The 23,500-nt window shown below is 40.8% G+C and overlaps 2 protein-coding genes across 4 annotated transcripts in view; one reads left to right on the forward strand and one right to left on the reverse strand.

Annotated features, from left to right (window-relative positions):
- Window positions 1–12,298: 12,298 nt before the first annotated feature.
- LOC128805182 (MAPK-interacting and spindle-stabilizing protein-like) lies at window positions 12,299–19,592 on the reverse strand. 3 transcript variants are annotated; one of them, XR_008436315.1, is made up of 2 exons: window positions 17,769–18,155; window positions 12,299–12,425 (listed from the first exon to the last, which is right to left on the reverse strand). XR_008436315.1 is itself a non-coding variant. In XM_053973712.1 (2 exons), the coding sequence occupies exons 1-2, from the start codon at window positions 19,228–19,230 to the stop codon at window positions 12,304–12,306; spliced, it is 498 nt and encodes a 165-aa protein (XP_053829687.1). In that variant the 5' UTR covers window positions 19,231–19,592; the 3' UTR covers window positions 12,299–12,303. The 3 variants fall into 3 exon arrangements, 1 of the variants encoding a protein (XP_053829687.1); XR_008436316.1 differs by lacking the exon at window positions 17,769–18,155 and adding an exon at window positions 17,625–17,756; XM_053973712.1 differs by lacking the exon at window positions 17,769–18,155 and adding an exon at window positions 18,855–19,592.
- REV3L (REV3 like, DNA directed polymerase zeta catalytic subunit) overlaps window positions 18,511–23,500 on the forward strand; it is a 115,493-nt gene continuing 110,503 nt past the window's right edge. Inside the window, exon 1 of the mRNA XM_053973713.1 lies at window positions 18,511–18,688. Within this exon, the coding sequence (XP_053829688.1) occupies window positions 18,550–18,688 (139 nt within the window). The 5' untranslated portion in view covers window positions 18,511–18,549. The remainder of the gene's footprint in view (window positions 18,689–23,500) is intronic.

Consider the following 23,500-nt stretch of genomic DNA (forward strand, 5'->3'; position numbering starts at 1 on the left):
GACCACCACAGCTGTGTGACACTGTAATTGAACCCAAAGTCCTTTGGACCTTTAGCAAACATGGTATATAATCCATAGCCCCTCCTCCCCAAGCCCTAGCCACTCCAGATATATTGTGGCACAAGGACCACCAGCAGACTGCTCGTGACAATTAGGATGCTGCTGTACTAACCCACCAAACTCACTCAGGTGCCCAGATACCAAGGTGCTCTAAGGAAAGGACAACATGCCCATTTCTGAGGTCAGCCCTGTATCCTTGCAGTACAAAATGTGGTTAAGCGTTATTTTCAAAAAGGTTTCAGGTCTGCTTTCATTGGAGCATAGATCCAGGTCTTAAGTGATTATGCAAATGAAGTAATTATGTAAATCTGTAAGACTTACGACAACTGGAATTAAGACCGAGGATGTAAATGTGGACCTAGCTATCTTGCATTTGGTGAAGGAGTTTTTATTTTTATGAACATTGTAATATACAAAAACCTTAATTCTAACACAAATCTTTACTAACAAATCAGGTTGATTTGGCAGAATGATAAAGGTTAAGCATAATTTGTTATTTACAGTTTTCAAAATCATACACAAATTCCTGTGTTCTGAGTGTTAAACTCTCATGACCTATACATATGTTGTTTATTTTATTAGACTACATGTGAATGAAGTGAACAGCTGTGACCTCCCCTTGAACTTCGAAAGGTCTCTGATAAAAAACAAACAAATCCTCTTTAAGAAAAAAAATTCTTAATTTGGAGCCATTCATTCTGCTTATATAAGAACTTCTGAATGCAATAAAAACATGGAATAATTTCATAATTAATAGTGAAGAGGCAGGTAAGGGAGAATCTCACACGTGTTCATATGCAGCTTTGGAGTTATCTCTTAACATTTCAGTTACAATGCATTGTTCATCACCACTGTTTTCCAACACAGAACCAGACTCATTGTAAATGGATATGATCATCACGTGGATTTACTCATTGTAAATGGATATGATCTTTCAGCCTCCATGTGGGCTGAAACTGAGTTCAAGCAATGCCATTTCCTCTTTGTGCAACTTTCAGCTACCTAAAATATGTTATTAAAAGGATCTCCCTCTTTCCATACATAATTTAAACAATTCTTTGTTGGATTGGATGTGACTTTTAAAGTGTAATCACTAAACTGATACTAGTATTTATTTTTAATAAAGTCACTAAAATTACTGTGTCTGCTCTGCAGACATATATTGCTTTTATTACACCAAATTATTTCTTTCAACTAGCTAACAGTACATGAAAACTAGGTGTGTGTAACCCATTGTTAAACTAATGCATAACCTTATGTAGTATTATAAAGATTTAGTTTATGTCAAAAAAAGTTAAACTAATGCATAATCTTATGTAGTCTTATAAAGATTTAGTTTATGTCAAAAAATGAGACAATTAATCAGTGTAAGTTTTGAATGTGACTAAAACACGATACACATATTTCACTGTAAAGCACTTACAGCAATTATCACCCAATATCCCTTCTCTATGCCTCCTGGACTGCACACACTCCTTTTCTCGCCCAGAAAATACAGCTCTTCAAATATAAGCATGCATAATGAGAATACAACAATAAAACAAGAAAAAAGGCCTCTGAACTTAGCTGGAGAATGAGGTTGCTGCCTCCCCAGCTACAAGTTGGTGCTGATCAGCTTGGCTTTCTGCAAGACAGCTGCTCGCAGCTTCTGCTAAGCTGTGCACTCAGCATGGGATGTGGAAGAGAGGGATAGGGGTACTGGGATAGGAGCCTGGAAACAGGGAATATTGTAGCTCATGTTATGGTGTGGAGGGAACTGAAGAAGGAAAATGCAACCAAGCCATTGGCTTGTCACTCACTGACACCATGTATTTTATTTGCCTTGCTCTTGGCCTGTGCAAGTTTGATGATCTCTGTCCTTGGTCTTCTTCCACTTACTCCCACTGCTATGTGAGCTTTTGCATGTGTCAAATGACCCAGATGCTTCTCCTCCACTCACTGTCTTCCAATTTGACTGAGCAACTCCTGGGATTAACAGGCAAAAAAAAAAAAAAAAAACACGAATGGGGTGTATTTTCAGTAACAAATTCTGCAAGTAATTGAAAACTAAAATTTAATTAAAATATTTTTAAACATTTAGTTAGTAGATGAGTGATTTGGTGTCTTCTACTTTTTAAAATGTTCATATGTAATCATATTTAGAATAATTGAAATTCTACAATTAATTACCAGAGTCTGTAACAGATTCTCTGCCTTTTAAGACTGAAGTAACAGAAAATTTGTTCCTGCTTGCCATATCACTGCCTGGAGAGATGCAGGAACACATGAAGAAAGCAAGCAGAACATAGCTGTAGCTGGCTAGGCTCATTTAATCCAAATTTTTAATAATCAAATGTTCTTAACAATAAATAAGAAATAGCAATCTCTTCTGTATAAAAGGATATATTTGAACTTCCTGGGCAAGTTTGGCTTAAGCTTATGAGGTATGTGTTAGTGGAAAAGAAATACACAAATAAAAGATGAGTATGTTCTGAACTTTACCAACAAAGAGGAGGGGAGGATACAGGAATGAACTACACAGTTCTGAACTTTGTTCTTGAAACAAGCAGAATAACTTCCCTCAAAGCACACACTGTGAACTGCACAGAATGTGATGAGAGCCCAGGCCTGGCCAGATACCCAAATCAGCTCACTGTGTCCAGCTAGAGTCACGTCGTGTCAGTGGGCACGTTAACTTAAGGCACAAAGCAGTGATAAGAACATATTTACCCAGCTAAGAGGAAAAGTGCAGTAAATCTCTCTGTGTCATTTTCCACCATGTTCCTCAAACAGTTACATAAACCCAACCCACATTTCTCTCTTACTATGTCACAAATATAATCCTTTCTCTAATAAAATAATAATAGCAAAAGATCTACATTTGAAAAAACATGTTAAATAATTTGCAGGCATGATTAACAGTTCTGCTGAATGGTAAAAATCAGGTTATAGGAGCTAGGGTATGGTGGCTTTTTAGGGGCAGGATAAAGTTTATTTGATTCTCTGTAACTGTGTGTCCTCAGCTGAACCTACCAGCCCTTTGCTGTGTGAGGATTATAACTCACGCTGCAGTTGGATCAGCCTCTGTTTCTATTTTTAGTGCAGATCTTGCTCCTTATTTAGTCCTGATTGCATAGCCAGAACTGCATTCTCAGCAGCTCAGTGAAAAGCCTGCTTGTTCCATTTTATAACTTTTCCAGACAAAAAGATGGGAAGCCTGTAGCTTTCCAAATAGTCTTATTTTAGGAGCTTGCAACATGATACAGTCCAAAAACCCAAGGGCCACATGAATCCCTGCTGAAATACTATAGACTTTCCTGAAGTTTTACACAGCAAGAATTTGGCTGCTTCTAAGTTAACTGGGATATTAAAAAACAAAACAAAACAAACAAACAAACAAACCCCAAACCAAAACAAACCAAAAAACCAACCAAAATATCCCAACAAACCCAAATAACCAAAACCAAACAAACCCCCAAATTCCCCAAAAACCTTTTTTATCCTAAAAAACTTAAAATATATCTATTGAAACAGTAATAGACATCTGGATCAAATTCTTCAAAAAGCATTTTATCCTCCTTAGATTCACAGTTTATAAATCCAATTCAGGAAGGCAACTACTAGCCAAAAAATAAATAAACAAGGAAAAATGGAAAATGTTTGTTTTAAGGACTCTCTTAGCAGGGATGACCACAAAGAAGTAATTTTCTGTCACTCAATTAAAACCATAAGAACATTCCTGGTTTTGAACAAAGTTTTCCCACTACAGCAAGGAATTTCTGCAATTCTGTCAGCATCAGCTAAAATGCTTCACCTTCACTTCTAGGATTTGCTTCTGGAATATCTCCTCAGTCATTTATACTTCGCAAACTATAGTTCCATTCATTGCATGCAAGTGCATAACTAAACCCCAAGATTAAGACGATCAAGACCATTGTGAGGCTATAAACACACAAAATGCAAAAAATCTACATGGATAATACATGTAAAATACATTTTTATCCACATGTACTGAAATACAATGTCAGTAATGGGTCTTATCTTCATGTGAGAAGAACTGCATCTTACCATACACTGAAATTACACACAACTCCAAACAGGTCTTTTATTCCTAACACAAGATACTTATAGCCTTGCATGCACAGACCTCTTGAATGTAATCCTGAATCCTTTCTCTCCAAACCTGCCATAAATTGCTAAGGAATCGTTATGCAGGTCAGGCAGTGGTCACTGAATTCAGACAGTTTTATCGTACACGTAAGGATATCCAGCACTCCTCCTGTAGTGGGGAGATTGATTGCAGACAGAAATCTCCCTCAACTGCCCCTGTATTCAGGCTGTTGACTAGTCCTTTCATGGCATACTGAGAACACAAAGGCAGATTTAAAAGAAAATTAACTGGAGGAGTAAAGAATTAAAATCAGTGAAGAGAAGGAGGGACTGATATATTCTCATTGTAAATTTAATTACCCCTTTGTCAAACACTGGACAGATTACTAAGCCAATAAAAAACAGAAGTGCCATAAAAATTATGTATTCAGCAGGTCTGCATTTGCTTATCCTGTGTTCCCCAAAAATCTTACTGATTCTGTGAAAATGGAGAATATTCCAAATACATGAAGTCAAGTTCCATATCTTAATTTAAATGACAGGCTTGGAATGCTACAAGAAGTACTCTAGATCACTATCTGGAAGGCAGAGGGTTAGAAGCTGAAAGAACTGGAAGTCATTAACTGAAAATGCTCAAGTACTTCAAAGCCTGTTCATTCTAGCAGCTCTCAGAAACATTGCACACTTGTACCCTGAGTGGAGATTACTGAAATTTGGATATTTGGGACGTGGAGTGTCTTGGCTGAGCTTCTCAATGTTACACATAAAGTCAAAACTCCTGCACATTTGGACAATTGTAATTAAAAAATACTGATACCAAGGCACCAATGTACAAATTGGGGTGATGAAATAACGATTTGTGTGCCTACAAATTAGGAACAAAAATTTAAGCATGACTATTCTGAGAAAAAGGTATTTAAGAACAGAGTTTTATTCTCAAAAAGCCACTCCGATTTTTTTCAAGATTACACTGAGAGAATGAACTGCACCTGAAATCCTTAAGAAAATACCTAAAAACCTAACACAGCCAGAGACTAAGATAACTTACTTTAAGCCCTTTTCAAGAAGGGTCTTTTGAGCTAATGCATGACAGAGGAGCCCAAGAAACTGATACTGAGTTGCAAGGGTGCAGGACATAGTTTGAAAGTCTATAGGCCTTTGTATTCCAGGAGGGTGTGGAGAAGTTTTTCACAGGGAGACCCTCTATGGAATCATTACAAGATTTTCTCTAGCAAGCTTCTGGCATGGATTTTCTTATGAAACACCACAGCATAGTGCAAAAATATCAAATTGCTCACAACTATTCTGGACAATTTTTTTCATAAAAAATGTGACTGCTGAATCCATTTGGAAGAAAACCTGATCTAAGTGTATATAGCTTTGTTTGTAATTCAACACTATAAAGAGTACCCTAACAAATTATAAGTATTTTGCAACTGATGTAATAAGTATTTTCAGTTAAGAGTGACCATTTCTCTGTTGTGAATTAGGAAATCTGCATAACATTAAAATAAATTACTCAAGTGCCATTTTAAATCCAAATTAAGTAGGTCACTTTGAAGTCAGCTTTGATGGGCAGTTTTGTTGTTGGTTTTGGTTTTCTTTTTCAAATGAGAGCATGAGTCTGTTCCCTCAGCACCACTTAATCACTGGTAACTTTCATGAAGCGCAAACAAAAGGCCTCTTCTATTTATCCATTATGTTCCTAAGAGGTGAGAACAGCTTGATGGAAATGAAAATCATTAAAGCATTCTGCACTACCATTAACTGTCTGAATATGTGTCTATGCAAATGCAGCACATTACCCAGTGAAACTGCAGCCTCATGACCTTTTGCATTGAAAATCTATGCCTTATGACTCTCTTAACAGTTGAAATGCTTTCTGTGATATGTCTTTGTGTAAGTGTTTGGTTTGGACAGCTACAGTAATGGAGTGCAAGCCATTTCACAGAAATATATTCTGTTTCAGATTCCCCTTCACCCTGTCTGGGGAAGGGATAACATCAGAGATACCCGATTTACAACAGTGCTACTGCACAAATAATAACGCAAAATGTGATTGCCCAGAACTGATCCTGCATGCATTTACACCCATAACTTCACTCAAATGAGTAGTTCCATTTAAGACACAATGAACATATAATAATGCAAAACTGTAAGTGGCTTGTAGGATTAGAGGCCTAATTAGATATTAAACCTACTGTCCCAATTCTTTAGAACTTTGTCCTTTGTGCAGCCATTTATGCCCAACCCAAATGGTGTGCAGAACCTGGCTATTCCCACTCGGTGCCATGGTGCCCGCCCGACTAGATGGGTTAATGTATGGAACTTAGAGAGTTTAGTCCTCCAACAGCAGTACCTGGTGACAGTAATGCACCACAGCTCCTGTTTTTCTTCTTAAAAGCTTGAACCAGAGACATATTTACGGTAGCCCGGACAACAGGCTGCAGGACATTTATTGCTCTTCAGTCTGTCTCTCTCCTTGGCAAAACTTAGGTCAATCATCAATCAAGCACAAATTCGCACCCGCTGCATAAGCTTTTCTAGAACTAAGTCTTTGGCAGAGGCTATCTCCCCCCTCTTTGGGACATATACCTTTGTTGCATACTTTTATGTAGCAGCAGAATGGTTAGGACAGTGCATTATTCAACAGCAGCTGAAGAGGCAACAGCAGACTGCATTCTAGGCTTTCCATTTGAAGGACATCAAGCCAACCTCTCCTGTCTCACAGTCCTGGCACACTCTGAGGAGAATCCTTCAATCAGCAGGTAGATGCATGTAAAGCATCTCTTACCTCCAGTTTGGGATTTTGCCAATCATTGCTGATGACTAGAAGACTTAGAGGACAAAAAGAATAAGGAAATTTTAATTTCCTAGGCCTGCTGATGTTTTTTTCATTGGACAATAATTAGATACCTTACATACACAGTACTGAGTGCAGGGACAAAGGACCTTTAGGCAGGGGCCCTTATTACTCATTTATTTGGATGTTATGAAAAGTTATTAATGCATTTCAAGGCCAGGCTGGATGGGTGTTTGAGCATGCTGGTCTAATGGAAGGTGTCCCTGCCCTTGGCTGAAGGTTTGGAACTAGATGATGTTTGCAGTCCCTTCTAAGCCAAACCATTCTGTGGTTCTATTTGAAGCACATGGAAAAGAATCAATCAATGAAACCGAATAACCCTAAAGGTCTTTTTCTGAATTTGGCAATTTGGCACGTTTTAAAAATTTGATTTAGTAAAATGGTCCCAAGGAACAAACCTGAATACCAGCCTGCTCGTCACCTGGCCAGCATGCTGGGGGCAGTTTAGGACCATAAGAGCAAGAGCCATCCAAAGCAGCATTCCCACAGTGGTCAGGGACAGCACTGGAAGGCAAGGTGATGCAGTGGTCTCAGCAGCCCTTTATATTTCCCAGTATAGTTGCGATATATGGTAAGTAACATTAAAAAGGATCCAAATGAGGAAATTATGAATTCTACTCTAATGCTACAGTTCATACCAAATAATTTGGAATTTTTAGGCCTTGGAAGTAGCAGCGTTATAATTTTATAAACGATTAAATTAAAATAAACTTTAAAAGTTTTGGGTTCTTAGGGAACATATATATTATGCTAACAACAATACAGTATTTACTGAAAAGTTGTGCCTTTAACAGGCTTGTTCGTCTCATTTTTTGTCAGAACACAAGAAATAAAGCTGTTTATGTTTCCAGGTAATGAACTTTTATCCCTTTGGCAACAACTGCTGTATTTTCTCTTTATCTGAGTGGAATTTACTTCTAAACTGAACTATTTAATTTAAAACATGCTAATACTTCAAATTGTGATAAAATATTAAAGCTAGTCAGAATAAGCTTGAAAAACATGGATGCTGTAGATTCCTTTGTCTAAAAGAAGTAATTTCTGAAGTACTTTTAAAAAAAAAGGCATTCTGTGCCAGTAAGAAAAAGAAGAAATTAGGGAACTGACTAATAACCTTGGCTGGAGCAAGAGAGGGGAAACTCAGATTACTGGTTTTGAAAGCTTAATCACAAAAAATAGTGGCAGCTAAAACATGTCTTTAAACATGCTTTTTTTTCCTCCAACAGCAACTAAGAAAAGGTGGACATTTTTCATAAGAAATCCAATTTCCTCTTCAAACAAATAGATATTAAAAAATAAAAGCTTAGAATGCTTTTAAAAGCTTATTCATTACAGTAAAATACAGTCTGATTTTTGGTGTGTACCTAAAGATCTACCCAGAATAGCCACCATAGCTACTATCTTTAGACAATGACCAAGAAAAAAAAATTCAGGGTATGGAGAAAAGGTATTGTTTAATGAAAGACATACCAATTTTCCTCAAAGCACGAGAGACCTTGGCACTGGCAATTCTTGTTTCAAATGTCCAGCCCTAATACCTTATTTCAGACTGTTGCTACAGCTTTGCAGACATGCCCACAACTACACTTGATTTACTGACTGATTATCTTCTGTTTCCTTTTAAAGGTAAAGAATGTGTCTAAAGCTGAGCTGGAGAATGTGATCACTTCTTAGAAGGTTCTCTTCCCTCTCTGAACAATGTGACACTCTTTCAAAGTTATTTTTATGGCATAATAATTTCCTATTTCCCCCTGTGCATTAGTAATTTCACTCACCTTTTTCTTCTTTTTTTTTTTTTCAAAAATGTCCTAATGCAAACACATCAGTTAATTATTAGAGATTAAAAATTAAACAGGTAAAAAGCCTTAATCCTGTCCTCAGAAAAACAGGACAAAATACTGTCTCCACAAAATAGCTTACAAAGTAGCACAGGGAAAGGAAGGTGGAGGTGGAGTGTGAAGAGGCTGGAATATGGAATAGTACTTGATACTTCACAGATTTTGGGGGCAGCGTTGTTTCATCTTATTAGCCAAGTCATCAAGTTCCTGCTTTTGGACAAAAACAAGTGTTACTGATTTTCTAAGTAAAACAGCTGCAAGATTATTCAAGACACAGCAGGAAACATGCACTATATTATAACAGAATCCAGTCCCAGTCACTTAACTGCACAGCTCCCAGAGAGACCACGGCCCATTTCTGTACACGACTACATGTTCATAAACAGCATACATGACTTTCCTCCCCAAATCTGGAAACAGAATCAGTGTCTTGCCCTTCAATCTGTCCTAATTTCAATTAGCACATGGCATTAGATTAACAGATCTACTCTATAAATGTGGGGGTTTTCCCCATTTTGCATCTCCAGTGGTACCTTCCTCATGCTTTGAGACATAAAATGATCAATACATTGGTAGGAAAATTAATTTTATTTGCAAAATTCAAACTGTCCAGGTAGATCTGTGTGCTGATGGGATCTGCAGACAGTCACAGTAATAATATCTCAATATTAAAATAACAATAATATCATCCCTTCATTGCAAGTACTGAGGAAAAAAGGAACACTAGCAAAAAGCATTAAGCGAACCCTTTTGAAAGTAGGCTTCAGTAGCCACAAAATTGGTTTTTTAAACATCTAGATAAGAGCCTTACTTCTGAAATGGCATTAAACTTAATTTCAGGTGAAGCAAGCCTGAAAACGTTAGCCTTAAAGGACAGTAGAACACTAGACAATACTTAGCTTACAATAAAACAAACATCTCCTCTTCCCCAAAAGCCAGAACAAAATACAGGGTCCAAAGGAACTCTTTAGATAGTACAACTCAATTTTTGGAACACATATGGTACTCCAACAAAACCTTAAAAATCTCTTAGGATGTGCTACATAGGTTACAATGCAGAACGGGAGGTCCAAAGGACCTCCAAAGGTGTAAAAAATATGTAGCTTAAAGTAAACAGTGACTACTACAGGGCTCAAGATAAAACTGGAATATAGGAAAAGAAGTAATTTATCTGTACCTGTGGTGCCACAGGAACCATTGTGAGGCCTTGTTTTATTTGACAGCTTCATTAATCTCCAAGAGGCCACAATGTGGGCAACTTTGAGGACACTGAGATACTTCAACATAAATTGGTGAGGCTAAAATGCAGCCAGAAAATTGTAAAATTAAATTGAATACAAGAAAAAGCAAGCTACTGCTATGGAAAAGACTGAGAGAAATATTCTGGAACAGATTCTGAAATACATTCAGTGGGATGGCAATACCCCAGAGGCATCATATTTGTAAAGGATCTAAGGATAACAAGCAAGCAGAAACTACAAATAGATTTGTAAGAGTACCAACAAAGAGACTAATTTAGATTTGGGTTGCATACTTGGAAGCAGTGCATCCTGGAGCAGGAAGGTAATGGTTTGTCTAAACATGGCTGTAAGCAGACTGTGCAGCACTTTATTTGTGGACAGCCAACATAGTCCTTCAAACGTGGTGGTGGACCAAACATCAATACTCCCAAGCAATTAATTCTGCCCTACAAATGGAGGTCATACGGTTGCCTGGATATAAAACATAAGTGCTTCATCCACACTCTTTACAACCATGTCTGGAAATCAAAAATGTGTTCTAGGCATATTACAAGAAAGATCTATGCAAATTGGATGGAATTCACATAAAAATAATAGAAATTCTTTGGGAACTGGAAAGAATCAAAAGGAAATATTACAAGCCTAAACAAGTGTTACTTTACTTAGCTTAAGCTAAGCAAGTAAAAAGTTCAAAATGCTTTTTTCTTAACATTCAGTTTGATCAGGAAAATTATTTCAAAGGAACAAACCCCAAGAAGGAAAAATAATTATTTGAGGTGATAAAAGTTTATATATACATACTTATTTAGGAACTCAGAGAAAGTATATACTGAGTTCTAAACTAGAGGTAATTGTCCTAATAGAAAAAAATATAGCAGGCATCTGAAGCTTCAGTATAATGTATACATTCATATATGACAGCGACCAACAGAGATGGACAAAATATTTAATGGAGCTCTGCCATCTCTAAGCTAATCTTAACACATTTTAAGTTTACTCTTATAGCAACACTCCTCTTTCCTTTTGAATAACAGATGGCTGGTTTTGATCTACATATTGTGCTAGAGCTTCTTTCACTTTGTCTGATGCATGAACGAGGAATGCCTCCCATAAGCCAGACTACATGGCAGGAAAAAATGGAGCATCTAAAATTAAATGGCTTTCACTCATTACCATCCAGCCCCATTTCTGTGATTCATTCACAGAAACCCATTTCCCATTTTAAAACAAAAAGATTCAAATAATAACCACAAACTCATGTGTATTTGGCTACACAAGTTATAGAAGAATGATAGGGCTTTTGGCAGTTATAGTACTTGAAAATTTTCCATTATGACATCCTTCTAATTACTTATTATTTGAACCATTTGGGCTAACTGTCTTCACACCAGACGTATTTCTCAATGGAGACTTTCAACTAAATGCTTCAGCTATTCATCAGAACTAGAATATGAAAAATTATGTTTCACTTGCCTGTTTAAAAGCAATTCTTACAATCATCTACCTGAGCTGCATTGTGTGGAATAGAAATTTCAGAGTATGGAGGGATTGGTAGCTCTCCCTGTAAAAATAAACCTATTACTTTGATTTTTTTTTTTAAGCTATTCAAAATGCTCAACCACTTTTCTTTTTATACTCCACTCCTTGCCAGTAACTCTGTTGAACATACCATTTCCCAAAATACTAGTAATGCTCAAATGTTATATGACATTACACACTGTTTTCTCTTTTGAGTCCATTCCCCACTTATACAGTCGTTAGTACAAAGCAATAGGCAGAAGGTCTTTAAATTATGCTGGTTCAGCAATGCAAACAACTCTAGCACTATTCCTCAATTATCTAAGACTTAAGCAGTTCATCTTAATCAAATTTCATCTATAAAATTCTCACTGTCATATATGCAATCTCTAAATGCCACTTACTGCTGCGATACTGTTAACTGCTTCCCAACAATGTGTGTTCTTGTTACACTAAAATGAATTCCTCATACAATCCTATAATTATTTCAGTCTTGACAATAGGTCATTTTCCAAGCATGGAAGGGAACCTCAATCACTTCTTGACATGTAGAATTCTGTCAGCAAAGAGCAGATCAGGAATCTCATCTTTACAATTAAGTGTTTATTGGCCCTTTTCTTACATGATGCATGTGCTGCTTCTCAATTAACTACACTTTCTCAATTTTTTCAAAAAGTGGCATAGTCCTACATTGTTACACATGTATTTCTTTATTAATTTTTACGTTTAAATTTATATAATTTTCTTGAATACTTATGCATTTTCCTGTAGGCACATTCAGTGGCAGGTTTTTCTGATACAGGGTAACAGCAGGACCTGAAATATTAGAAAAAAAATTATTATTTAAAAAAAAACAACAAAGAAAAGGATAACTTTCAATGAAAACTGTTTGAAACATAATTTGCTAAATGGAAACAGGAAACAAAAATGGTCAAAGGTAGTTTGCATTTTCATATAAAGATTATGTACATGAGTTTGTACATCCAACTCATTTACAGATAGGAACATATACATTAGGCCACAATGCATGTTGGAAGGGTTGTCTTTTACATTGCTGTCCAGATTTTCTGAAACAGAAAGCTGTACCATCTTAATGGTACACAATGTGTTTTGTAGAATGATGATGAGAACTCATTTATCCTAATGGCTAAAGTGTCTGCATTGATTAGAGGAACCCTTTATTGAAATGTTCAGGGATCTACATGCAGTCCTTCTAGAATTTTGATAATGAGGTGCAGTCATGTGCAATAACCAGCAAACATCATATAACCTTTTCAATAATCTCATCAATCTCCATATAAAAATTTACAAATATGCTCTGCCCTGCTGCTTTCACTGAGAGAAGAAATCCATCCATCCATTGGATAGAAACTTTCTTTCATGGAAAGTTCATTCTACATTGAGAGTGTTCTTTGGCTTAAATAATTTTTTCTTCTTTCTTAACTCCAAAGTTTTAGATCTTATTGGATATGCTGTTCTCCTTCAAATTTAAGGTTATTAGCAACTTCTATTTATATGCTAACTAGGACTGCACTAAATGCATTAAACGGGCAGACTCTACCTGGAGCCAACTTCCAGTTTTATAGTCCTTCTCTCAAAAGAATCCATCAGAACATCTCATCAGAGATTCTTTACGTTATGAATCTTCCTTCTTTTCTCATATGACACTATACTGAATCTTTATATGAAGCACAGATTAAATTTGATTATAGTGGTGCTTGGATGACAGTTGGACTAGCTGATCTTGAAGGTCTCTTTCAGCCTTGATGATTTTGTGAAATTGACTTAATTTTGTAAAATAATTATTTTATTTTAAAAATACACAGTTACCCAAACAGAATCTAATGCTACTACACCAAAGATATATCTCTTTTTTTTTACTTCTATGCCTTTGCATATCCTATGTCATAATTAGTTTCCTGTGTCCCATACAATGCCCATGGGAGCTCATTCAAGCACATTTGTGATTTTCCAATCACATGGCACTGTTCTTGTCCTGACAGGTTTATTAAGAGTCTTTGCTAAAAGACTTTTTTGATACTTCTAATATTTTCATAATTGAGACCTGTTTTTGTTGTCTCATCAGGTTTCTAGTGACAAGACACTGATGGTAATGCCATTGACTACACCTCAGAGCCTACTGCCTAGCCTGTAGCTAGTAACTGAGAATTAAAACAAACAAATACATGTCATTAATTAGGATCTTAAGCATTCTTTCCAAAATACTGTTACTCCTACAAATTAATTCAGCAGCCTAGGAGCCACTCTGAGGCAGTTTGGTATCCACAGGTTGCTTAATTCCTTGCTGTTCATACACTGTCTTTAGATTTTTATCTGATAACATCCAGAGAGTAATTGACTTTCAGCTGGTCTGATGCACATGCATGGTATTGCTTCACATTTTGGCTTTAGTGGGTTTAACTGCCTGGAGTGTAAGCAAGACTTGTCAGAACCTTCAAGTGAGAACTTCTGGGTGCATACAGAGCCTTGGAGTCTAACAAGACTATGGACTGTCACACATGACAAATCAAGTACACATCTGGCAGGGCAGAACTATACAGCATAGCACCATGTATTTCAGTGTGAAGATTTAGATCTTCATTCACTTAGGCAGTGGGGCCACACTGGGAAATAACCTTCCTGTGTAATGCAAACAGTCTGTCTAGGTTGGGATACCAACTGGATGGATCACATATCACTCTTTATCCATGTGTCCAGGTTTTCTCCCTGCAGAAACTGTGTTTCTGTCACCTGCAAAAACAGCACCCAAGAATATGAGCCCCACTCAGCTCTCATTCTGAAATAACAGCTTGGATAAATCCCCTGACTGAGAGACCCTAAGATTTCAGATCACAGACCTCAAAAATACTGAACATCCTTGAAATCAGCAGGAACTCAAACATGATTGACAAAGTGGGTTTTGAAGTTAAGATATACTGCTGGAAAATTTACCTTTGTGTCATAGCCTAAACTCTTATAATCAAATTTTGTTGTACTTGGCTACTATAAATAGGAATTTGAAAATGTGGATTTTCCCTTAGCCTCCATAATGTGTAGTCACTAGATGATTCTGTGTCTGTTTATATTTGCATTTATAATTTTTTGTGAACTGCAGATATCATTTTGTGACCAGTTTTTTAAGTAGCTATAAAGTAAGCATTAAACAAAAATAAAAACTGACAAGTCTTTTGTTTTAGAAAACAGGGCAAGGCTTTATTGATTTTACTCTATGGAGGAATTCTGACTTAAAAGACAGTCATCAGTTATGCTGATAAGTAATACTATTAATACTCAAATTTTGATTGTACAGCTGTTTAGCTGTGCATGATTAGGACCAGTTATATATTCAAGAGTGATTATTTTCATGCAAATACTTGGCTGGCTAATGGGGAGAACAGCTGCTGCTTAGCAACTGGAGGAACAGAGAAAGGGGGTGACTTGCTTTATAACAGAAAATGGCTTGAAACCTTAAGAGAGAGAACATATAGTGTTTGGAGGTACCAGAAAAAATGAGTGGTAGTGCTGTTTAACGAGGATGTTTCTTTTTATAATTACTGACAGCCTAGGCAAGCAGCATTTTCAGGTAATGAAGTGTAAACTACAAGAAAATTTATAAATCACACATGCATACACACGTGAGTGAACAACACATACAACAACTCCTAAAAACAAATATTGACACACAAATTGAAATGTAGGAAATCCAGAACCAGGCTTTGTGTCTGGCACCTATTGAAAGAGTTAAACCAATTTTCAGACTTCAGCAACTTAAAACTACCACAAGCCAAGCTTTCTGGAAGAAGTGCTCTCTTTCTTCCTGCTGCTCAATCTCAGTCCCTGCCCTGCCTCCTCCTCTGTGCAAGCACAGGCTTTCACACCCCTACATGATGAAGCAGATCAAGGACCTGATCGAGGTTAAAACTAACCCATATTTCTTAGTGGGATTGCTTTTACCTGGCTCAGTTTCCAAGTCAAGTTTTTTGTGCAGCTATTCAAATGCTTGCCACTGACATGAGAAGGAGGGCAGGGGACCTCCTGTGACAGCGCTGACTCAAACCTTTACCTTGGTGCAACCCTGCAGACAAACCTACTGACTTGACTGCAAGACAAAACTGAAAGCAGAAGTGAGCTGCAGGAAACTGAAAAGGCAGCACTCAGAAAGCATGCAAGTTCCACAAAAGTGTCTGCACGGGTTTAATGTACATGTGGATTACACTGTTTACATCAAAAAGGAAAGTCACTTTCTTTTTTTTTTTTTTTTTTTCCTGAGTAACATTCAACATTTTCAGAAATCAAATTAATACCTCATATGAACAGGAAACCGGCTCTAGGTTAGGTATCAATTGTTCTTTCTGATTTCAAAGCATGGTTCTCCCTGATTTAATAAACAACATAAAAAATGTTGTCATTTTAAATAGAAGACTCTGCATTGCATGCTTTAGCAAATCCTGCTTTATGCTTCTAAGAAGTTACTTATTTCAGCTTTCTACACTATTCCACTGTGGGCAACTGGTTTCTCTTCAGCAGGAGTCCCAGGTATGAACTTGTGCTACATCTCACACACCACACACATTTAGGAGAAACCAGAGTCCACCAGTGGCTCAAATGTTTTGGTTTATCCACCAACCCAGTGGAGGGGCAGATGCAAATTGTGTTCTCCTGCCTGTGCAGATGACAACAGAATACAGCAGTGGACTGGTACCCCCCAGCACAGAGGAGGACTGCTGATCTACCTTCAGCTCATGCAGGCACCAGACCACATCTGCCAGCATTCAAACACATTAAACTGTCAGTGAAATGCACAGTGGTGGGAAGACACAATGCTCAGCAAGAAGATCATGTGAACAGAAAGAAAACAGAGCATGGAATGGAGAAACACAAGAACTATTACTGTCCCTACCAAAGTTCTACGGAAAATTAAGGAAATGGATTAGTGAGGGAGCAGTACAAAATGTATTCAAATAACAATAGTTAGAGATGCTGTTTGTTAACATGCCCCACCAGTAAGCTCCTAGTGATTTATTAGCCTTTGTGAAATCAAAGTATTCATAAGAGTATTTTTGCAGTTCCAAAGGTTTTCCAAATATTAACTTTGCAGATGTAAACAACTGTCAAAAAAATGAAGTTGTAGCTCAGTTATTCTTCAACCTTATTTCAACCACTTTTGCGACACAAGATTTCTTGATGACTAGGTAGTTGGATTTTCTTTTTCTGTTCACATAAAAATGAGTTTAAGGAGGAAAACAGATGTGAGCTAGAGAAAACAAACAGCTTACAAAGAAAGAGTAGGAAACCAGTTACTCCTGAGTAGACAGGCAAGCTTCCTGTTCATTACAATGAAAAAATGAAGGGTAGCAACTGCCTGACCTGTCTTTTGTTCAAATCTAAACCCGAAACACATGTAAGCAAAATGCAAAACATGTGTTCTACATATTGGACGTTTGTCAGGTTTTATAGATTTGTACATTTGTCTCGTATCATCCAGTCCCGCACGCACGAGTATCAGCATCACTCTGAGTGCGTTTGAGAGCATTTGGCCTTTTAACTGGCTCATCTCCCACACTGCCAACTCTTTGGATATTTGGTATGTTTTCGGGTTTTTACCCCCGGATCTGCAGCTTTCAGACAAAGAGACTGCAACAGGAATCTTAAACCTAAACTCAAGGGTTTTTTCACTGCCTCAACCTAAAGTCAAGCCTGTTTTATGGTTTTCAATAAAAACCTGCACGAGAGCGCTGCAAACCGCAAAGTAAGCTCTCCTTAAGGGCGGAGGAGGAGGCAGAGGAGGAGGCAGAGGAGCAGGGGCAGCCGGAGCAAAGGGGGGGGACGCGGCCGCCGCGGGGCCGAGCCGCCCGCAGGGACTCGGGGACGCGACCCCGCCCCCGCCGCTCCGCCGCAGCGCGCCCGGCCCGGCCCCACCCCGCCCCGCCCCCTCCGCGCGCTCGGCCCCGCCGCCAATCGCCGCCGTCCCTCCGCAGCGCCGGCCCCGCCCCCTCCCGCGCCGCGCGCGCTCACCGTCACACCCCGAGGGCGCGCGGGCGCCGGCGGGAGCGCGGCCGCTCCAGCCCCTCCTGCCGGTCCCGTCCCTCTCCTCGCCCCCATCTTCTTAGGGTTGGGTGGGTTTTTTTGGCCGGCCCCTGCGGCGTGGGGAAGACTCACCTCCCCGCCATTCAAAATGGCGGTCGACCCAGCTTAACCCCGTCGTGTCCCGGCAGCGCTGCCTCTCCCGCCCCATCTACGGCTCGGGATTCCGCAGCCTCACCCCCAGCCCGCGCGGCCGATCGCCGAATCACCGAGGCCGTCCCTCTCTCCCTCCCTGCCTCCTCCCTCGCCACCAGGGGAGGCGATAGAAAGACTTTTCCCCCGCTCCCACGCGCGCTCGCGCCCAGCCTGCCGAGCCCAACCGAAAGGGGGGGGGGGCGGGGAGCGCGCGTGTGTGTCGGGGAGCGACGGACACCTCCTCCGCTCGTTGAGCCCCCTTCCCCACCAACACACGGCCCGTCCGCCCCCCTCCCCGTCCTCCCAGTGGTTGCATCCGTGACGACATCATCATGGCAACAGCAGCTGCAGCCCGGGGCCGGGGCGCCGCCGTCGCCGCCGGGGCGTCCGCGGGGCACGAGCCCGCGCTGTCCCTGAGGGGCGCGCGGCCGCACGGGCTGTAGGAGCGCGCGGGGGGGCGCGCGCCGCCGCGCACGCGCCCAGAGCGGCGGCATCGGGCGGGGGGAACAGAGACACAGACGAGGCGCGCGCGGAGGCGCGCGCGCTCCCGCGGGCGGGCGAGGAGCGGCAGGCGCGGGGAGTGTTGCGCTCGCGCGCGCGCTCGCTGCGGCGGCAGCGGCGGCGGCGGCGGCGGGCGGGGGGAGCCGTGCGGGCTCCGCGCTCGCTCCGCGCTCGCTCGCTCGGTGCTGTGCTGGTGCCTCGGCGGCGGCGGCGAACAAACATGTTCTCAGTGCGGATCGTGACTGCCGACTACTATATGGGCAGCCCGCTGCCCGGCCTGGACCCCTGCCAGTCCCGCTTCCGAGAGGCCCCGGCCAAACGGGTGCCCGTCGTGAGAGTCTTCGGTGCCACCCCTGCAGGTAAGGGATGACCCCCGCCACCGACGGGCGGGCGGGGACGTCCCCCCGCTGCGGCGCCGCGGGTCGCGCTGGCGCCGGCCCCGCCGCCGCCCACCCCGCTCCCGCTCTTTGTGGCTGGGTCGCGCCCCCCCTCCGCGCCCGGCGCCGCCGCTGCGGCGCGTCTCACCTGCCAGCGGCGGCCGCGGGGACGGCGGGGCAGCGGCGAGGAGCGGGGACCTGCCCCGGGTGTCGCGCCGCGCCCGCCCGGTGGCGGCGGGGGCTGCGGGGCTGCCGGGGCTTTGTGCGGGGCTGCCCCGGGAGAGCGGCGCAGCTGTACAAACACCGGAGCCGGCCCGTCCCGGTGCCCACCGCCGCTCTCCTGCCCTTCCCGGGAGCCCTTGCTGCGAGAGGGCGAGCGGACAAGGGGAAGCCGCTGAGCGCGGGCGCAAGTGGGACTTGTGCGGCACTTCGGAAGTGGGGGCTCGTGTCGCGGCACGGATCGCGCACGGCCGGAGGCACCGGTGCTGCACTGCAGAGAGGAGCGTCCTGAGCGCCGGCCACATGTTGCCCCCCGAGACTCCCGAATGTCACATGCCACTTCACTGCCTCCTCGCCGTGTGGCCTTGTGCTGACAGCCGTCCCACGTCTCAGATGTGCTTCTGACCAATACAAACAAATACGTTCTCAGAACAAATTTCTAACAAAGTAAATACTTAGGAAAATTAATTTAATACGTATTGTAGTTTGCCCATACGTTAAATATTAAATTGGAAAAACCCTTGGCTTTTGAGATATTAGACATTGTAAGCATCATTGCTTGTGCTCTCTTTACACTTAGGCTGTGTAACGCTGACCTTGGGAATTAAGGTATTTCTGCATATTTTATTGACTGGCACGTTGAAAATTATCTATTTATGCACATACAATAAATCTTGGGCATGACAAAAAGCATGTAATAAAAGAGCATAGTAGAGGTGTCTTTCCCTTCAGGCAGTTATTATAGTAGAGCAGTTATTTTTGTTGTATTTTTTGTCGGCTTGTTTTTTTTTTTTTTTAATCCAGAATTAACTGTCTTCTCTGTTTAAGCACAGAGGAATGTGACATATTCAAGCTGTTGTGTTCTGATGCAACTACAGCTCCAAATTATTAAGTGAATGAGTGGGATTAATAGATACAATATTGAAATAGTGGGAGCTATTTTATTGTAGCTCTAATTCTGCATACAAAGGAGATATTATGTAATAATATTTATGTAATGGCAGGAGTAACTATTTCATGATTAAAAAATGTTGAGCCTGAGGTTGTTGGCAGGTAGCAGGATTTTTGTGCATGCGTGTGGTTAACTCATTAAGGCTTATTTACTTTTAAGAAAATGTTTAGCCTATGCCATATCATGAATGTGGCATCGTAATGTAAACAGTGAGGTAGTTTAGTTGTCCAGCTATTAGGAATACCGTAGGAAATCCCTGGCTTCCCCAGCCATAAACTTTAATGTCAGTTTGCATAATAGAATTGTTTCTAATTTGTCTTCGTTAGAGAAAACAATTCACTAGAGTCTGCAAAAGCAGTGTTACTTGTCTATCCTGTTTATTTCCTTTTTAAACTTTTAAATTTTTTTAATGTTTTGTACCTTCAGTAATGTTTGTTATTAAGCTTCATGAGCTTCTTACTGCATCTCTGCATTGTTTTTTTTTTTTTCCTTTTTAGAAAGGCAGACATATGTAATTCTCTCTCTTCAGAGGTGTTGGACCTAAGCACTCCTTGTCAGAAGTACTCTGACAGTGATTTTCAGGCTATTTCTTGAGAGCTGAAATTTAAAACGAAGTGCAATCACTTACATCTACACTGACATTTTCTTTGAGGAAAAAGAAATAGTGAAAACAACTTCTAGCATACTGTCTAAGACAATGTGATGTCCTTATTGTTTAGCTTACAGGCAGCGATGCTTTTCTTCACTTGGTCTGGGTGGGAATAACCCTTTCTCATTGGGTTTAATGTGTGTGCCTGGCCTCCAGGAAGGGTGCTCAGTTGCCTTGTTGCCTCCATGGCAGCAACCTATTATGGCTGTATTGGCTGCTCCACCTCCAGCATGGTTAACTTTGCAAGACTCTTAGTGTGTTTATAGCTGTGTGCCCAAGCTGTGCAGGTAATTGGGAGTCAGGGTCAGAACAGACTCCAAATGTCACCTGCTGAGTGAAGGGGGTTTGATTGGTATGTGGCAGTGGCTTATGCAGATGTCCAGAAAGTCAAACGTCTGGCACTGCTGTATCCTTATGTCTGCCAGCAGCTAAGGACAGTGGTCCTGAGGGCACCCACCTGTGCTTTCTGCCCCACCTACTGCTCTCAGTGAAGTGTGAGAATGACAGGGATTGCCAGTGTTACCTTTGAAGGCTTTTATGTAATCCAGTACTCAACAATTAACTTGTAAAGGTTTACTGGTACAATCTATAAAATGAAAGTGGCTTGTGGTTGGAGGAGGAAAAAGCCAGACTTTTAATTAAGAGTAATGGAAGGATCAGCTTCTAGAATGGACTGTGCTGGCAGTAACATTTGACAACTTCTTTATGCCTTTTGAGGAAGAAATCTTGTATTTGGCAAGGCTATGCAAATTCTGTCTTGATGTCCTACATCTTTGCATAGCGAGAGCTTGAAAGACGAGGAATCAAAATTTTGTTTAAGCCCAAAGGTCTGCCTGCTATATTCTGTTATTTTGTGAAATAAAGAGTAAGATTCTGATTACAGTAGCAAAAGGTGAAGTGAGCTGGTTGAGCCATTTAATTCAATTTTAGCTGTTTAAGCAGACTGGCATGTCTGTTGACATAGTGATGTGGACAAAAGTATAATTTCAGAAATGCTGCAACACTGCCATGGTGGTAATACAATGAAAGCAGTGTTGAATTCATGCTTTATTGTTCAAGAGCATAGATATTATCTGATACACCGGTATTTGTATCTCTGAGGGAGTCTCATAATATTGCTGCTTTTACATAAAAACAATAGGTTTTAATTCACTAGGTAATGCTCAAGTATGGAACAAAGTCACATTCTTTTCTCAGGCAGTATGGTCTGCTAACTAGTACTTTTGTAAATGCTCTTTGTAAAAACAGAAAAAAACTTTGAAAAATTGCAAGGCCTGTTGTTTAGAGGGAAATAATAATGAAAATTTATTTTGCTGTTGGTTGAATTATCAATTCTTGAATTGTCATTCCTGTTGCTAATCTGAATCTTGTTAAGATTTTTGCAATCACATAAATACCTGAATTTATAGCTTCAAAATAGCTATATTTAAGGTAAGACATATCTGTAATCAAAACTCATGTATGTGTATAGTTTCGTTTGGGAAGAGGTAAATTCGATAGATCTTAGTCATTGGATCATGGAATATGCTGAGTTGGAAGGGACCCATCAGGATCATTGAGTCCAACTCCTGGCCCTGTGCAGGACACTCCAAGGGTCACACCATGTGCCTGAGAGTGTTGTCCAAATTCTTCCTGAACTCTGTCAGGCTTGGTGCTGTGACCACTTACCTGGGGAGCCTGTTCCTAGGCAAGGAAAACCTTTTTCCCGATACCAGACCTAAAACTTCCTCGATGCAGCTTCACGCCGCTTCCTCGAGTCCTGTCACTGGTCACGAGAATGAAGAGATCTGTACCTGCACCTCCTTCATAAGAAAGATGTAAAACTGCAATGAGGTCTCCCCTCAGTCTCCTCCAGGAGAAGGAGGCTCCTCCTTGGCTGAACAGACCAAGCAGATCTCGGTTGTTCCCCATGTGGCTTCCCGTCAGGACCTTTCACCATCCCTGTGGCCCTCCCTTGGATGCTCTCTAATAGCTTAATGACTCTTGTTCAATTTGCTGTTGTCCAGAACCCCCAGGTCCCTTTCTGCAGTGCTGCTCTCCAGCGCCTTTTTTCCTGATCTAGAAACAAAACCAGGGTTCCTCCATCCCTGGTGCAGAATCCAGCACTTGACCTTGTTAAACCTTCTGTGGTGGATGGTTGCCCATCTCACTGATTTGTCAAGGTCTCTCTGCAGGGCCTGTCTGCCCTTGAGGGAGTCGGCAGCTCCTCCCAGTTGAGTGTAGCCACAAACTTACTTAGCATTCTTTCAAATCCTGTGTCCGAGTCGTTAATGAAGATGTTGAAGAGAATTTAATTCCGTTTGCAAATCAAGCCCTGTAAGTCACCCTAAGCCTCATTCCAAATCTATATTAAATTTAGGTGATCTCAGAAGAAGATTGCTATCTCATGTTGCTTCCATTTAGCTGGTACTGTGAAGATTTGTTTACAATGAGGTTCTCTTGTGGTGTATGGGGGTATTAAAGCTTTGTTTTGTTTCCTACTAGTTCTTGGCTATTTCAAGCTCTTGGAGTCTGTCCTCAAGATTTCACTGACCACTTCAGAACATGTACATGAATGCTCAGTTGAGAGTTTCTGTCAGGTGCTTATTCAACTGCAGAAAGAACCAAGCCGTAAATCCATTCATAAAAAAAATCAGGGAGACTAGATGAACTGGGTGTCATTTTAGGAGAGACATTAATAAGCAAGCTGAGGTTGCTAAATTATCACTTCATGTAACAAGACGAGCACAAGTAGCTGAGGATACAACTCATAAACCACATAGGAGATACCTGTTGGTGTGTGATAATGAGTATTGTCAAACAGTTGAAATATTAGCAAAAAAAAATTTTTTGTGTGATTTGAGGCTGATATGTGATAAATTTTACAAAAATAGGTGCACATTTTTAAATTGCTTTTGAAGGATGTTAGGCTGAAAAAATGTGTGTTCAGTTGACAGGAGGGCATTTGGAGAAGGCAGATTAGGAATTTACATAG

The sequence above is a fragment of the Vidua macroura genome, chromosome 3 (genome assembly GCF_024509145.1).
Source record: "Vidua macroura isolate BioBank_ID:100142 chromosome 3, ASM2450914v1, whole genome shotgun sequence".
Classification (NCBI taxonomy): domain Eukaryota; kingdom Metazoa; phylum Chordata; class Aves; order Passeriformes; family Viduidae; genus Vidua; species Vidua macroura.